This window comes from Camelus bactrianus, chromosome 14, assembly GCF_048773025.1.
Source record: "Camelus bactrianus isolate YW-2024 breed Bactrian camel chromosome 14, ASM4877302v1, whole genome shotgun sequence".
Taxonomy (NCBI): Eukaryota; Metazoa; Chordata; class Mammalia; order Artiodactyla; family Camelidae; genus Camelus; species Camelus bactrianus.
Genome location: NC_133552.1, coordinates 10,222,486 through 10,240,583, shown reverse-complemented (window position 1 = coordinate 10,240,583; position 18,098 = coordinate 10,222,486). Strand labels below are relative to the sequence as shown.

At 38.0% G+C, this 18,098-nt stretch overlaps 2 protein-coding genes across 8 annotated transcripts in view; both read left to right on the top strand.

Annotated features, from left to right (window-relative positions):
* Window positions 1-2,120, top strand: part of CCDC169 (coiled-coil domain containing 169) — a 45,350-nt gene extending 43,230 nt beyond the window's left edge. For all 6 annotated transcript variants that reach the window (XM_074378074.1, XM_045514112.2, XM_045514113.2 and 3 more), the window contains one exon: window positions 1,983-2,120. The gene's annotated coding sequence lies outside the window, so the exon portion shown is untranslated. The remainder of the gene's footprint in view (window positions 1-1,982) is intronic.
* The window catches only part of SOHLH2 (spermatogenesis and oogenesis specific basic helix-loop-helix 2), a 34,757-nt gene that overhangs the window by 3,144 nt on the left and 13,515 nt on the right, over window positions 1-18,098 (top strand). For both annotated transcript variants that reach the window (XM_074378073.1, XM_074378072.1), the window contains exons 2-6: window positions 1,983-2,197; window positions 9,209-9,270; window positions 9,353-9,457; window positions 11,027-11,126; window positions 12,836-12,946. In XM_074378073.1, the coding sequence (XP_074234174.1) occupies window positions 1,983-2,197; window positions 9,209-9,270; window positions 9,353-9,457; window positions 11,027-11,126; window positions 12,836-12,946 (593 nt within the window). The remainder of the gene's footprint in view (window positions 1-1,982; window positions 2,198-9,208; window positions 9,271-9,352; window positions 9,458-11,026; window positions 11,127-12,835; window positions 12,947-18,098) is intronic.

Here is an 18,098-nt window from a genome sequence, read left to right as displayed (position 1 = left end):
CGATTCTCCCTGTGGGTTCCAAGGATTGAAAGCCATACTTTGTCAGCAGAAAAAAAAAAAAAAAAAAAAAAAAAGACTACTGGAATGTCAGCCCCATGAGGTCAGAGACCCTGTCTGTTCACTTAGAATTTCCAGCACAGCGTCCGCCCTGTAGTAGGGGCTCAACAAGTATCTACGGCGAGAGGACATAGATATCAAACAGATTTAAGCAGATGCATAAATGTGGCAGGAGGTTTTAAAGGAAAAAGAAAATAAATCTTTCTAATAGAAATGTTTTACAAGTGATCATAGCCCAGGACATCCCGGTTTATATGTATTTTTAGTGTAATTATTAATAGCACCCCCTTTCATTCTCAAATGTCTCTGTTTGGAAAGTAAATTAAATGGGCTCCCTATCTGTAGCAGGAAGGTTAGTTTTGGACATTCATAGGTTGCTTCAGTTAACCAGGTAAATTAAAAAACAAAAATGCATTTACTTCTTTTATGACCATTTCTTAATAACTGTTTCAGTGCTCAGCATTTGGTTCACAAGGGGATGTAATGGCATAGAAGAAATCTGTGCTGTGGTGGAGATTCACACTCTTCACTCAAAACCATCACGATGGCTTAGCATCCCACATTGTGCCAAAAGTACCACTAGAAATGAGGAATGTTGGTAGAATGAAAAGGAAACACTCTAGACAGTTCCTGATACTCTCTACTGCAGAAATTCCAAATTTCAAAGCTCCTATGAGAGTGTTACGCTGTCTTCCTAGAACGTAGAAGGAAATGAAGCTAGTGACATGGTTGATAGTAGGCTATGATAGACCATGCTAAGGAGTTTGAATTTTTATTGTTTAAAATAGGGTGGGGTACGTGGGTGGGATTGGCTCATGAAGATGATTGAACACACCTGGCAATGTTCCAGCCACCTCCGTCTCTGCGGCAGGAGATGCTTAACTATGTGCTGATACCTCCAGCCAGTAAATATCACTGAAATAAAGGAGGGGGGTATTCTAAATTAAAAGACCAAGGAAATATAACAACTAAGTGCGATGCATAGGGATCTTGGTCTGAACGAAACAGCTCTCTTTGAACATTAAAAAAGAAAGAAAGAAACCCACAGGAAAGCTTGAAATTTAGAAAGCAGATGGGATCAAATTGGTACTAAAACAAAAGCAGAAAAACCACAGCTTAAAAGACATGGAGAAGAAAAGACACACAGAAGTAAAGTAATTCTAGTGATAGTCTAGGCAGAATATTAGCAGAAACAAAGATGAAATGGGCCTGAGGGCGCTTCCCTGATAAAGAATTAGCTGTGGGCAGAACACCTGGGCCAGCTGGGGCCCTGGATTTCTTTACCCCCAGACGGTCCCAGCAGACTCCTGCTGCAGCTAGGGCAAAGTGACTCTTAACCCAGGAACCAAACCAGGCATTGCTCTTTCTAAAGAAAATGAACTATCTGTGGGATGTAGGTTCCTGGTGTTGGTAGTTCCCAGACCTCTACAACTGACAAGGATTAAAGGAAAAGCAGCTCTGCCCAGGAGGGAAATAAACCAAAGTGCTTGGTTTTCAGAGGGAAGCCTGCCTTTATTTTGACAAATAGCTGGTCCCAACCTCTCTGCTCTCCAGCCTTTGTTTCCACTGTCCCTCCCACTCACACCAAACCCACAGCCAGTGGTCCCTTTAAAAGAAACAGCTACTGGGGAAACAGACCTGTCCACCTTCAGGGGAAACTGCTCGTACAAGTTGATTCCTATTTGTTTGGATAACCAAGGATCGCCAGACAACTATTCCAGGAACAGATTATTAAGGGGATAGGAAAAACGTTAAAAATTTCTAACTTGTGTCTTCAGAGAGGATATCATATCCTAAAAATAGTGGGTTATGAAGAATTACCAAAAAAGAGGAAATCCGTCAGAATGAAGCACCCATTCATGACATGTTCTCTACACCCAGAGATGAACTGTGTGGTGCTTCTGCTTTTTCTCCTTCTCTTTCAGTCAAAAATAGACCTCTTACTAGTTGGCGATTTCACTGTTCAGCACCTGGCTGACATCGTACGGAAATGCTTTTCAAATACAACAAAAGTCACCATCACCACGAGTGATACGAAGCAGGCAGCAGCACTTCTGGGTGACTGCACGTTCAACATGGCTTTCCTGAAGGCGGCTTCGCTCACAAACACCGAGGAGCTGGATGCTGTCAAATTGATTAGGTAAGCTCCAAAAACCTTCATGCTGTATCTTTAGAATAGTTTTTATTAAAACCCACTTCTAAAAAATCCTTCCATACGATGCTGTATTTACTTTAAACTTTAAGATGAGGGATATTTTCAAGGGCAGAATCTCTATACATGTCTTTATTTTTGTAGACAGTTTGACATACTATTATAGGAATTATCATTTTAACTTAAAAAGCAATAGGTGTGGGTGAGGATATGAGAATTAATTGGTCATAGAAATTTATTTGGTATATAATGCTTCCCTTAATTCCATGGGTACTCCTTTTTAGTAACTATGTCATTAAAATGACATATCTTTTCAGACTTCATTAGTTGTTCTAGCAGATGCTAAAGCAGATGGGTCCTCGTAACTCATGATAGCGGTGGACCGAAGATACTGCTTTCAAGAGATGTCGCAGAGTCCAGGTTAAAACCACGTCCGTTATCCTTGTTTCATCCGGCAGTTCCATAGAAGTTCTGCTTCCGTTTGACCCACTCAGCTCTAGGGATCTGGAGTCTAGTGGTGGAAGTGTTAGGTTCCTCCTTGCCTGACTACATAGGATTTTGAGACATTGAGGATGTTTTTAAGCAGGCTTAGATGAGAATGAATTTGCTTCCCTTCTATGAGAAAACTTAATGAAGCAAAATTATAGATAATATTGGACTATCTAAGGACTTCTTATAATTATAGGACAGGTCTTTCTAGACTAAAGGACAAAGTTCAGAGGAATCCTGTGATCCCAGAATAGAAAGGAGCAAGCAAATTATGTTTGGGAAAAGAAAGGTTGGACTGGGAAGAGGCCAGAGCCACTATGTTACTTGTTACAGACAGACAGTCAGACACTGCTCCTGGGGTTTCTTAGAACAGTTGGTCTTGTACATTTCTTGTAGCTTTCTCCTGGGAATAGAACTCTGGACCGAACAGGCAAGCTACCTCAAAGTGGATTTCACTTCCACAGCGTTGTTGTGAACTGTCTTCCTTCTGAAGATGTGCCTATTTTATAAACATACCTTTAAAAAAAATCTCCTATAGTTAGAGTACCTCTCCTTGGAGACTTACAGTAATCTCTCATTTGTATAGTATTTTAAAAATTTCATAACAGATCTTTGAGGGAGGTAGAGCAGGGCTTCATCATCCCTACCTGTCAGGTTAGAAACGTGCAGCTGAAGTGAGTGACTTGCCTGCGACCATGTGGCTTGTTTTCACAAAACTCGGACTAGAACTCTTTACTCTTCCTTCCATGTTCTTTCTAAAAGTGTGTGATTATTTGGCTTCTGTATTGAAGCCCCTCTTACACCCCTGAGACTCAAGAGATGCCAGACTTAAACTAAACTAAACGTATCGCTGGACAGGCCATTGGGGCTGATCTCTCCTTATTCCAAGAGCAGGATTCTAGCTGTGCCTCTCCAAATGTGGTAAAGGCTTTGTGTTTGCCCATGACTGAAGCTACATTTTGAACAGGATGAGATTAAAGTTCTGCTGAAGAGCAAGCTTTGTGTCTAGTCACAATTAGTAGGAGCTGGAGGTTAGAGGAGAGAACTTCTGTCTGATACTCACCTCTGTGGATCCTCCCCGCAGCTGCTTTCTTTGCTCTGAATAGCACGGCTTAAGATGTGTTAGCAGGGGAAAGAAGGTAGCCAAAGGAACTAAATGTACAGACATGCATCTAGTTCTGTTATTTTGTTCTAACAGCATTTGTTTGAAGGGGAAAAAAAGGATAATTTGTGGAATACACCTGGATTTGGTTTTCTGTCTTTTTTTCTGTCTCATTACACTGTTCCTATATCCAGCATAGCTCTGGAAATAGCAGGTATTCAATAGTTTTCTCGAGGTGTGGGTGAGCGACTCTGTGGGCAAGTGGGAGAAATGCCATTCTAGGGCAGATATGAGTTCTGGCTTTCGTGTTCCTCTCTGAAAAGGGGGCAGAGCTTTCTTTGTGGAAGCTTTGCCTTTCACGATGCTGCACTTAGAGACTGAAAATCCCTCTGAAATTTCCTTTCTTGCCCTCAGAACCATTATGAGTTCATGACTTATGGGTTATTTAAACCTTTGTGGAGCATGTTTACATTTTGAGGTTACAGTTTTTCTTAGGATAATGAATCTTATAAACATACTACTGCATTTGTAAGGCAATTGAACATTTATCTTTCCTAGAGCACTCTGTCTTTTGAGATTTGGCTAACATTTAATGACTAAGCCAAGATGAAGAGTCTTGGTTTATTTTTTTTGTGCAGTATTTTAGTTTTTTTTTTCCCCTGCTTAGATCTTTGTTGTTGTTTTGTAATACCTCAAAATCTGGATAAGTTCAGGAAAGTATGTGAGATTTTACCTTATTCTTCTCCCTCTGGGCACTTTATATGCCCCGCCATGAGTGAAGAACTTAATGTAGAGTAAAAATGTCCACATTTATTTTCCATATCAGAGCACATGGTCACTGATCTATGCCTAACTATAAAACATAGGGATTTCTATTGAAAATAATAATGGAATACAGTCTGTTAGCTATCATACTAAGCTTATTTTAGGATAAAATGTATGCAACTTCCTTAAAAAAGATTTTACAATTTATTCTTATAAAAGAACTGTGGTTTCAGCTTAGAGCTAATCATTAATCAGTTTTAATCATTCATATAAATATTGGTACTTTATAGTCAGACATCCTCAAGAATTACGGCACATCTCCATCATAGGTTAACAATCTAGTGCTACTCCCTAACTTGATTTCATTTCATGAATACATTTTTATTGAGCCAGGTGAACTCAGACACCACCCAGCGGTAAAATATTTTAAGATGATCTTAGGAGTCATATGCTTGGCTCCACAATTCTAGGAGTATTTGACTTGGCTCAGGTTAGTTCTCAAAATTGAGCCACATTCAAAGGGCAGACACTTGATAATTCAGATGCATCCTGACACTTTCTCTTACAAAGGCCGGATGGAACGTTAAAGTGTGTTTCAAACTCATTAACAGTGAGTGGATCCTGTTTGGCACTGGGATTTAAAAAAAAAATGTCTCTGCAGCTCTTCAAACTCTGCTTGGCAATAGGAAAGGAACACAGAATGTGGTTCAGTCTGCTCAGTCTGCAAGTTTGAATCTGATCTCATTTTTCCCCATGTAGGTTCAATTGTCTGATCAGTTCACTCACTACTTAACTAAGAAAACCCAGTCTTGTGAGCCACAGAGATCTAACAAGTTGTCCTATTGTGTCTCTAATTCCAGAGCATCCTTGATTTGGCAGTGCAGCTCAGTAACTCTGATTAGCCACATTCTGCATGGCCAAGTACTTGACAGTAAACACTGTAACAATAAAACACCTAAGTAGTTCTACTAAAAAAAAATTCTTCTGTAAATAGGAACTGGGGAAAATTCTAGATGGTTATTGTTTCTAGCATCACTTCATGTGGTGAACCTGACTTAGGAGGGTCACAGCACAAACTCTTCTGACAAAAGCATAGTGGAGGCAGGGCACACAACCTTCACTATTGACCAAAACAAACTCAAAACTGTACTGCATTTTATTGCAGGAGCCATATTAGTAGCAAGTGAACTCAGTGTTTTAATATTTGTAGTAAAACTCAATTTTCTCATGAAAACAGTTGTTTTAATTAAGTAATTAACAAAGGATGTTATTTGTTGCAAGTCCCCAGTAGGCCACACCAGGTTATTTCAGCTGCATTGGGCCCACAAGTAGCATAATGGATTACAGTACTCAGGATGGCCACAACCCCAAAATGACACCAGCTTTTGCCCTTTGAAGTCCTCGTGGCTATAAAGGAAGTGCATTTAGAAATTTCCTCTGGCTTCATAGGGACTTATAAGAACCTTTTGGTCCTCTTATTAGATGATAGATTTCAGGCCAGCCAGGGCTTTCCTGAGGTTCTTTGATCATCAGAGTGTACAACTCAGCTTAAAACACTTTTATGTGATCTTTTTTATTCCCGCTACCAAGGGACCAGACTTGGGGTTGGGGACAAGACTGGGGATGGGCCCGGCTGCATTTGAGCTTATGGTGGCTTCCGGTTCCAGACAGTACAGGGGACACACACAGGAGTATCTGTAATCTCTGTGTGGACTATAGTCTCAGGAACCATAATGTCATTTGAACAGCGTATTCTGTGAAACAGGAGGAGAAATAAATTGTCCTCCAGAGAAATGCAAATTTTTAAAACCTAGGAGACCTCAGTTGAGAAGGTACTCATAAGGCCTCAGAACCTGCAGTTTGGCTTTGCTATATGAAAGAAGAGGCTTTAGTTGGGTGAATAAAAGAAATTTTTGTTGTGTTTTTGTATCACTTAGTTTTGTTTTAAGGAACATTCATTCATTAGAAAGAGGACTTTTTTTTTTTTTTTTTTTTTTTTTTTTGTGATCCTGGAAACTAGAAACTCTTTTAGCTTATTGATTGTGGAGAATGTGAACGAGAAGCTGAGCTCTAGACCAGAGAGTTGGATTCTGGGAGCTGTATTGATTCCTGGGTTCCTGCACCATTAGGGCTTCACTGGCAGGGCAAGTGTTTGAGTTGGTAATTGATTCTGTGCTAATGACAAAAATCCCAGAATCCCGACTCACTCTGATGTAAAGCTTGAAATTTGAAAGTCCTCAGGGCATAAAAATCCATATACCCAAATCTAACGTATTTTCCTGTCAGTAAAATCAATTTACAAAATTTAAAAAACCCACAGGATTATTTCTAAAAGCAAAGAATCTGGTTTTTTAATTTCCCTAATTCTAGAATGTTTTTATTTTTGATAATGTACTACTTTGTGAATCTGTAAAATGTTTTTTGTTTCTGCTTCCTGCCCTCCCCCAGCCATTGCCTTTGGCTTGGCTGCTGCCTGGCCAGCCACAGACCGGGGCGCCTCCCTGAGGCTGCAGGGCAGGTGGGTGCCCAGGCCTGTGCTCCCCTTGGGCCCTGAGGCTTTCCTGAGCGGCAGGGCACACACTTGGCCACTTAATTACTTCTCTAGAGTAATTTGTTCAGAGTTGTCCTCCCCTAGAAAGTGCTAACTCTGTGAGGGCAGGGACCTTGTCTTCCTGCCTGTCCACGATATCCCCCGGAGCCTGGCGCGGTGTCTGGTACCTAGCACGTTCTTAGTATGTATATATGACTCAGATCTATAAATTATATGCAATGTAATTTGGAATGTAGAATAATTGTACACTTACTTTCAAATGCACGTGTAAGATCACTGAACAATATTATGCATTGCGGGGTCCTTCCAGATCTTGTTTTAAGGAATAAATAGCATCTGTATATATGACCATATACTAATAAATGATGCTTTACATATTTAAGAATAGTTTGTCTTAGACAGCTTTAGCTGTTCTCTTTAAAGTCTGGTTCACAGTATTATTCTCCTTGGAAAATCACTTTCTTTTAGCTAATGCCAATGCTCAGTATCCACCAAACTATCAGAAATTCCAATTTATTAAACTCCTAAGTGTAGCGAACAATAATGCTACAATTAAAAAAATTATTTTGGAAATTTTCAAGCTTATGAAAGGAGAGAGAATAGTAAACGGAACTTTGTGTGTCCACAGTGCAGCTTTCGTGGTTGTCGACGTATGGCCAGTCCTGTTTCACCTCTGCCCTCTCCCACACCTCCTTCTCCACCCTCCCACCCCTGCTCACTGGTGGATTATTTTAAAGCAAATCTAAGACATCATTTCCTTTCATCCATAAATACTTGAATAAGTACCTCTCTAAGGCAGAGAGTCTTAAAAAAATAACCACAATACCAATATCACCTAAATATCAGTAACAATGTTGTCAGATATCCAATCAGTGTTCAAATTTCTCTTGTTTATCTATGATTTCTTTTTTAAACTGTGAGTTTATACAAATCAGGATTCAATTTTCCCTTCCCTTTGATTTTTTTCTCTTTGCCTTGCTCTTTATTTATGTATTTTTTCAAGGGTTCATTTGTCTTACAGAACTCCCATGTTCTGGATTTTGCTGATGTCGTCCTCATAGCAGTCTTCTAAATATTCCTCTTTTCCTTAAATTTCTTGTAAATTGGTGGTGAGATCAAGAATCTGGATAAGATTTTGGCTCATTTTTTCTTAAAGCAAGAATGAAAGTGGTCCATCTTACAGCCTACCAATTCCCTGAGCAGTATTCTCAAAACTGTCAAGATCGTCAAAAACGAAGTCAGCACAAGTGTCGCGGTGTTACCTAAGGGAGACATAATGACCGAATGTGATGTAGGATCCTGGCATACAAAAAAAAAGTACATTAAGAAAAACTAAGAAATTCAGAATAAAGAATGAACTTAAATTAATAATAACATATCAATAGTGGCTCATTCTTTGTAAAGAATTTGCCAAGCTAATGTTAGGTGTTAGCTGTATAGGAAATTGGGTTTGGGATATATGGGAACTCTACTACTTTCATACATGTCTGTAAATATAAAATTATTCTAACATTAAAGGCTTCTTTTTTAAAAGTCACCTATTTTCTCACCCCTTCCCCAGTTGTGAAGAGCCAGGCATTAGTGGTTGCCATAGATATGAACGTAAAAAGACTGTTCTTATCAACAGAGTGGACTCCTGCTCAGAGAAACCAGGGGTTTGACTATGAACTCAGAATTTGGATTTTCTTGCCCATTAAACTGAAATGGAGAAACTATAGCATCTATAATAAATAAAGCTTTAAACCAAATATTAGTTTCATGGAAGTATCCCCTTCCTTTGTATTTCTTGAATAGTCTTTAACTGTACTGTCTACCCCAGCCACACACTTCAGAACCCTCTTTATGCAATTGCATGAAATAAAACTGCAATCTCTTTTCTTGTAAGTTGTAAAAACAAAACAGTGGCCCATCTTTCCCCTCACTGATTTGTGATGCTACTTCCACTAGATTTCCATATTAATACCACCATTTTAAATTCCAATGAAATAAAGAAAATCACTCTAGTGTAGTTAGTTCCTAATAGGCTATATTTTTGAAGCCCAGTTTTTTGAATGATGATTTTGTTTCATCTTGACGTTGTTTTCCTTTTCAGATTTGGCAAGAAAAAAAATACACATTTGCTATTTGTTTTTATAATTCCTGAGAATTTTAAAGGTATGTGCCTGCTGGATATATTATTTGGTTTTTTTCCCCAAATAGAAGTCGTAAGATCAGTATTTAATACAAAGATTCTTAGGTTGTATTTCAGGGCACGAAGCTGATATTACATTAACTGAACCACTAACAATGGAAAAAATGACTGTTGTGGTAAAATACTGGAAAACATACTTCTGCAGCACTGGTGAGTGAAAAACAAGTTTCCAGAGGTTTGAAAAATTCTAATTAAAATTCCACAAAAACAGTATTTATACATTTTTAAGTTTGTTTTCCACTTGTACCTTTTATTTGCTAAGTATTAACTAACTGTACGCTGTGTGCTGTAAGGAACATGTAATCCTTATTAATCATAGTCTGAAGAAAACAAGTGTAAACAAAGTAAAGGGAAACATATGTCCTCTACCCGTGAAGAAAAAGTTATGTCTTCAAGGATTTAAAATGTGTTGTACAAGGATAAATACAGTTTAGTGGTTAGGCACAGAGGTTTTTTTGTTTTGTTTCATTTTGTTTTGTTTGTAGCCTGCCATCATTTCTTAGTCATTTATATGGAATTATTCATGCTATGTTGTTGTGTGATTGTCTAAAAGTCAGGGCCATTCACCTTGAATCTTACGGTACTTTGTGCTTTTGCAAAACACTTGCATGTATTATGTTACTTCTTTAATTTAAAAGGATGGTTATCCTTTTCTGTTTTAGATTTATAGACACAGATAATTAGTGTCAATGCTTCAGTGAGACCCCACATTTCTAAACTCTTCACGTATATTGTGTTATGTGTATCGCCAGCATCTAAACAGTTAAGATAATTAAATTAGCTTTTATCTGGCTTGTAAAAGGACAGACTCCAATTTCAGAAACTGAATTCAAGCGGAATCGTTGGTCAGTGACTATTTATAGTTTTTCTAGGCCGAGGTTACTAGTAGGAAATCTTTTTAAATTAAGATTTTTTCTTGTTTTAAAACTTTTTATTTTCATTTTTAATTTTTTTTGGTGGGGGGGATATAATTAGGTTTATTTATTTATTTTTAGAGGAAGTATCGGGGATTGAACCCAGGACCTCGTGCGTGCTAAGCATGCGCTCTACCGCTTGAGCTATACCCTCCCTTCTAAGATATTTTTCTTAAAAATGAGCCTGAAAGACATTTTTGGGATTATGGGATTACTGTGTATAAGCTCATGCTCCAGATGATAGAAGATTCAGTACACCCCTCCTTTTTAAAAAGTTCTTTTTCAGTATTTAGGGAAGATGAGTGAGTCTGTTTTGTAACATTCCAGTGGCTCCCTGCAGGTTTCAGAGTTCTTCATGGAGATGGCTGACCATCATGACCAGACTCCTTTTTGCAACCTCTTCTCATTTTGCTTCTCAGTGGAAATGGAGCAGCTGCTCATCACCAGCTGGCCGGCACCCTTCCTGTTGGTCATAACCACGTCGTGTCCAGTCAGCTTAGAGGATGAGCAGCTGCAAAAACAAAACAAAACAAAAAAACCCCAAACAAAAAGCAACACAACCATCAGATGCTATATTTTGACAGTGCAGCTGCTTAATGAAGACTCATATGTATTTTCTATCTCTGACATTTACCTGTAAATAAGAACTTAATAAACTCAGTTGAATGCATTTTAAGCACACCTATCACTAAGTAGAATCTGGTTGAAAGAGGATGTCCTAGGGTAAATTGTATGTAGTATTTTAGTTTTCTCACCTGGGTAGCTTCATGCTTTATTAAAGTGGTCCCTCTTTTAAAACTTGCAGTTAAGAATGAAATTTTTATGAAGCCTGAAAAACCTGAATCGCCCCTGCCGAGGTCCTGCAGTGAACACCGGGGATATTTTTCTACTGATCTGTTTGCTTGGTTAGTTTTTTGGGTTTTTTTTTTCACTTTTTCATAATAGCAATTTTTACCGTATACATTTCATTAAAATTTCTGGAGAACTTACTAATTGTGGAACACCAGCTCAAGTGCTGAGGGTGGTGCCAAAGGATTCTTAATAGCTATTTTGTGAAAGAGGGGTGCAGCTTGTTCTGTATTTCAGAATCCTGAGCTGGCACGATGAATACACATTACAGAAGTTGTCAGCTCAATATAAGGAAGCACTTTGTGACAATCACAGTTGACCACGGAGGAGCAGGTTGAATTATAAGGCAGTAAGTTACCCATCACTGGACACATTAGTGTAGAGTCTGGGTTAAGTAATAGCAGTGATGTTCAAACTTTTAAAACAATGAAATTCTCTTTTTCAAACAAAAATTTTACATATAACCCCAATATTTAAACAGATAAAAGCATCCTAAGCTATTATCCATCTGCCACTAAGTTTCTCCCTGATATCTTTTTGGAACTCATGAACCTATCCCCCCATTTGTTGAAACAACCTTTAAAAACGGTCTTTCTGTCGCTGCCTCTCTCTCTCTGAGATATTGAACTGGCATTCAAGCCTGCATCTGATAGGCCATTGAACCCATCAGTGGGAGGTCACTCAAACCCTTTCAATTCTAACATTGTATGCTCATAAAAATTTAATTTTAGTGAATTCCTTTGCTTCCCTTTAAGCTGATTTCTAAGGAGATTTTAAATAGAGCATAGGGCTATACAGAATCGACATACATGGTGAGGACATGGGTGATGATGGTGAGAATATTGAGTCAGTTACTTCCGGAATTTGTACAGTGAGACCATCAATTATTTGTAGAACTGTGACCATCTACTATTTTGAACAAGGAAGAGACTTGGCAACCAATAAGCGTGGCTAAACCAAAGATGCACTCACTTAAGTAGTGCAGAGATAGCAACAGCTGTCTTACCCTCAAACATTTTACCCACAGAGAAACTTACCACATCACGCTTCATCTGGGATATGAGGTTGGGAGGGGTTTTGGAAGGCTTTCTGATTTTCTTGTTACTTGCAACTGCTTTTTGAGCCCTACTCAGCTTGTATCTTTGCTTTTTCTCAGAATCCTACTACTATAAATAAAAGTAAAATTTCGACTCAGATTATGTCCCTTGGGATGAAGGAGATAATATTAGTTTGTAAATTTCTTAGGGAAGTATGTTAAAAAAAATCAAATCAATCAATCAAAATTCCTGGAGAAGTTCTAGATAAATGGTAGAGCCCGAAAATGTCCATTAAATGACAGAATTTTACATGGAGGGAGGCTGCCATTTTCTGATCGAGCTGGAGTAGTTGCCTTGGCCCTCTAATACTTTGGGCTTTTTCCTGTAAGGTACCTTTACGTTCAGTCATGTAATTTGGAATACTCAATAATCAGTGAGGTTAGGGTATTTTAATCCTGCTTGTATCTGTTATTCTTTATCAGTATATTTTAGAATTTTGATCAGTTACTGAATTTGTGATGATCTTGATAATAGATTCTTTTGAAATTTTGAAATAAAATATTCTTCATCAAATAACATAAGGTAAAATGCTTTGCTATTTACTGCAGCTTTGTATGAAGCTAGGGACTCAGAGAAGCTACTTTTAATTAGTGTATTGGTGCTTATTGTGTACTATTGCCTGACATTTTTTCTCTTAAATATATGGTATGATTTTCTCTTGTTTCTAGCTCTGAATCTCTAAGAAATGACATTGGGCTTGAATTAAAGGCTCCGTTGTCAAATTTCGAGAAGAGCAAAAAGATTTCTCTTCTTCATTCAAGCAAGGAAAAGCTGAGAAGGTGAATTTTGATACAGCCCCCTTTTTAGCATTATTCCTTTGCAAGAAGAAGTTACTTTCATGAATTTCATAATTTTTCATACTATTGTTAAAAGTCAGTGTGAACCTAGTAAATCTGGCAACTGAAACATGCTACTCACTCATTAATTTAGTCATTTAGCAAATAGCTACGAGTGTCTGATGTGCCAGAATGTGATTGGAGAACTGAGATAAATGAACTGTTGCCTTCAAGGAGATCTTAGTCTAGTGTTCAGATAGACTTCTAAATAGGATATTAAATAGGAAATTATATTTTAATAAATATCATGATAGAAAAGAACACACAGTAAACATGCTAGGAAACTTACCTCAGTCAGAGTGAGGGGGTATGTCCTGTGAGGGAATTTGAATTTCATCCTGAACTGTTCAGGGGGCACTAAAGGGTTTTAGCAAAAGGGTGATACAATAAAATCTGTACATTAGAATGAACGCTCTAGCCAGATGTGAGAGAGTGAATTGAATCTGGAGGCCAGGGGAGTCTGTAATAAGAGATGATAAATCTTGAACTGTGGTGTTAGAAATAGGATAGTGAGAAATAAGCCAATTCTAGGTATATGAAGTCGTTAGAACCTGTGAGCGTGACTGAAGGAGAAATCAAGGGTAAGTCCCAAGTAGATGGTGGAGCCATCGACTGACTCGGAAGTACAGTGGAATGGCAGTCTGGCAGTGGGAGGTGCTTTCTTCTCTTGCTGAGTTTGAAAACCTCCAGGTTTAAATGGAGCTGCCCAGTGAGGAGTTGGCCCTTAGGCTAGAGAAGATCTAGGCTAGAAATACAGACGTAGATTTATCAGGATACAGCATCTGTTTGAAGCAGTGGATGTGGGGTAGATATGATGACCATGAAAAGCATGTAGGGAAGAGATAAGTGGAGAAGAGAACCTTGTGAAAAATCTCAGTATTTAAAGGACAGGCAGCCAAGAAGAGATTGGGGGAAAAGAGTTACTGGGAAGATAAGAAGAAAACCTGGAGGGAGTGGTATTGAGGAGACCAGGGGAGAAGAGGGTTCCCTAAAGGAATGAGTGCTCAGGAGTAGCACATGACACAGAGATCAAGTAAAGTAAGAACTGATGATTGACTGCTTATATTTAGCAAAACCTAAACACCAACTGATCTTGGCAAAAACAAGTACGTTAGCATAGCTGGGGAGGAAACACCGTTGCAGAAAGATGGGAAATGAAATGTAGGAGCATGGATGAAAGGAAGGAAAAAAAGAAGTGTGGTATGTAAAAGGGAATTTAGGGGAAAGTGAGAAATTTTGATTAAGGCGGAGCCAGACGTGAATATGCTCATATTATCTCCCAAAAGAAAACAGCTGGAAAAGAGATAGAGGTCTTGAAGATACTCGTGTTCTAGTTATTTGTGGCTGCTTAAAAGATGAAACCAAAATGTATTGGCTTGGTAGTACATGGTTTTTATGGGCTGGCAGTTAATGCAGGGCTTAGCTAGTCAGTTCTTTAGCCTCCATGATGGTAACTGGGGTCACTTGGTAGCATTCAGCTGGAGGATGGTCTAGTCAGGAGGGTCTGGAGCCTTTGCAGGGATGGCTGGAAGACTAAATGCAGCTGAGACTCTTCAGTGTGTTAATCGCAAGAGTTTTCAGACTTCTTGCATGGCAGCGCAGGGCCCCTAGAGACAGTGTTCCGAGAGACAGGAAGAAAAAGCTCCCCGTATCACAAGGACTGGGACCGGAAACTGGCCCAGTGCCACTTGTACCATATGCTGTTGGTCAGAACAGGCACAGAGCCCACCTGAAACTAAGGGAAGGGTATAGAGACCCCACATCTCAGTGGGAGGAACATCAAAAGAATTTCCCCTGTAGCTGGTGAGGGGCACTGGCCATGGATTTAGCATCCCTGAGGAGGCAGCAGGCTATAGGATCTAGAACCAAGTGGAAGAACACCTCTTCTACTGAAAATGGAGAGAAGGCGCTAAAGCCAGGTATGGATAAGATGTGTCTTGATGGAGCCAGAAAGGAGAGAGGCGGAACCTGATCAAGTCCTTGCAGATGACTTCTATTAACTGCTAAAGATTAGCGGGAAAATGGTGGGGTTTTGGGCTGGATGAGGTGGCTGGTGGACGGGCTAGTCTGGTCCAAAAGCCTTCACTCACATGTCTGCTGCTTTGGCCAAGCAAAGACTTAGGGCCTGCTGGCCAGGCTAGTCTGTAGATTTCACTGATCTGCAGTGAAATGAGAAAAATCTAGTGCAATGAATATTTTTAAAACTATATTTTATATAACTTATATTCTAAGATTGTGTTTTCCATACTTTATTTGGTATTAAAATCATGATGATATTAGTAAATTGTTACAACAAAATAATATTGGGAGATGGTACTTTTCTTTCATTATTTTTCATGTCTAGATTGAATGTTGGCAATCCTTTATTGGTCCCCCAAAGTTCTGTGTTGTTTCTCTTTTTTAGTTTTAGTAGTTGATGAAAACTAAAATCTGAAAACCACTTATCTAGTGGACTAGAAAGATACTTTGGGAAGCATCCACCCCTGTGGCATTATTTAAAGGACTAGAAATCTTTGTTTCCCAAAAAGGAAAGCTGGAAGGAGGGCTCCTCCACTCCCTTTACAGATCTGCTTGGGAGATACCAGAAAGTAACCGTCCATCCTGATGATTTTTTTTGCTGTGTCCTTCTCTTAACCCTTCTGATTATGCCTGTGAATCTTAAAATAGATGCTTCTAGTCTATTTCTCTTCCTTCTTCACCTTCTCTTCCCAATCAGCTGCTTTATATATGTTTTTGTCATTTTTGTCTTGTTTTGCTCTTTTTTTGTTTTTAAGTAGCGTAGGGTAACATGATACTTGCTAATGCTGAGGAAATAATGATCCCAGCTGATGGTTTTTAATATTTGCATTTAGGAATTTCTCTTTAAAATAATTCTAACATCTTTGTTTTCTTTATTAGAATGGATTAATGAAAATTGGCTATCTAATTCTAATATTCTTGGTGAACTCTCTTTGATTATACATTTTAAATATATAAATATGTCTTTATCTTAGTAAGGTGTATACTTTTCAGTGTGATTCCTTAATTTTGTCTGTGTGTCTATGAGTCCAAAATCATGGTGGTTTAATAATTTTCAGGATGTCACTCACTTGAAAAGAAGTGGAAGTGAGCTTTGCTGTAATTTCTCACAAACGAAGACTTTTCCAGCACTGGTCAAGTCTTAGAAATTCAAGGAAGGTAGAATAAAAAGTTCTCAGAGGGTCTGTGAGTTCTTGCTTGCTTGAGACACACTTGTACAGAGTGGAGATCAAGGATGTAGTTTGGACCAAGACTTTGGCTTCAGATGCCATTCAGCCTCTAGGAATCACTATTACCTGGAGAAGAATGAAACTAATTGATTCTTCCCTGATTTCTGTGGATTGGGTCATAATCAAGCTGGCTCCTGTGGGTAGATGACGAAAACAAAACACCCTCTTTGACCCGTCGTTGCCTATTGCTGCTTCCACACACAGCGGAGAAAGAGAGCAGGACCCTGCGGGGTCCCTGAGCTGGGTATCCTGCTTCTTGAGCCAACATTAACATCCTTCACCAAATATTTCCTAAATATTCCACTAAATATTTCCTTCTCATTCTTTCCTTCTGTGGTTTCTGTTGTTGTTTGTTTGTTTAGTTTTTAAAAATTGTGGCATAAATAACATGCAGAGAAGTTAGCATTCAGTGAAATTATCTAGGCTTGGAATTTGTAAGACAGTTTTAATTATAAATTCAAATTTTTTCATGATTATAAGACTAGATTTTCTGTTTTTCCTCTGTCAGTTTGGTTTTATTTATGTCTTTCAATAAATTTGTTCACTTAATCCAAGTTCTCAAATTTATTCAACAACTTTATGTTCGTAATGTTCTCTTATTTTTTATGTCTAGAAATTTCTGATGGTGTTCCTTCTTTCATTCTTGTGTTGATAATTTTTGTTTTCTCTCTTTTCTTGATCAGTTCAGCAAGGGATTTATCAATTTTAGTGATATTTTTCAATGGGCCAGATTTTTATTCATTGATTTTTCTCTATTATTTGCCTGTTTCATATTTCATTGATTTCTCCTCTTTGTCGTTTCCTTTTTTTCTGTACTTTACTCTTTTATTCTAGCTTCTTTGATGGGAACTTAGATCATTGTTTTTTACCTTTTCTCCTTTTCTAACATAAGCATTTAAAGCTATAAGTTTTTCTTTAAGTTTTTCTCCTGGTAGTGCCTTAGCTGTATTTCATATATTATATTTCATTATCATCAATTCAAAGTATGTTTCTCATAAACGTTGTGATTTTTTTCCTTCACCAATGATTATGTAGAAGTGTGTAAGTTAATTTCCAAATGTTTGGAGATTTTCTGGGTACTGATTTATAACTCAATTACAGTTATCATCTGAGAACACACTCTGTGAGGTTTCTGTCCTTTGACATTTTATGAGAGTTGTTTTATGGCCCAAAGTATGGTCTCCCTTGATGAATATTCCATGTACACTTGAAAAGAAGTTATGTCCTGCTGTTTGGGGATATAATGTTCTATAAATTACCTAGGTAGAATTGGTTGGCATTGTTTTCCTGGTATTCTATATCCTTTTTTTTTTTTTTTTTTTTTTTTTTTTTGAGGGTTAAAATCTTCAGTAATGACCGTAGATTGCTCTGTTTTGCACTTTTTTTCCTTTCAGTTTTGGCTTCATGTATTTCAAAACTTGTTGTTAGGTGCTTATCTTCTTAATGAATTGACCATTTATCATTAGGAACTTCTTGTCTTGAAATCTGCTTTGCTGCTCATATAATTTTCTTGTGATTAATGTTTGCATAGTTTTCTTGTAATCTATATATGTCTTTATATTTAAAGAGTGTTTCTTGCAAGCAGCATGTGATTGAATCTTGTTTTTCTTTTTTCTTTTGCTGTTCTGACAATCTCTGCTGTTCGATTAGAGTGTTTAGTCTATTTACGTATAGTATTACTATTAAGTTGGATTTTAGGTCCACAATTTTTCAATTTGTTTTCACTTAGTCCAGTCTATTTTTTTTCCTTTCTTTTTCTCATTGCCTACTTTCTTTTGGACTAATCAAGTATGGTTTAACATTCCTTTTTATCTCCTCTATTGGCTTTTTAGCTGAAACTTTTCTTT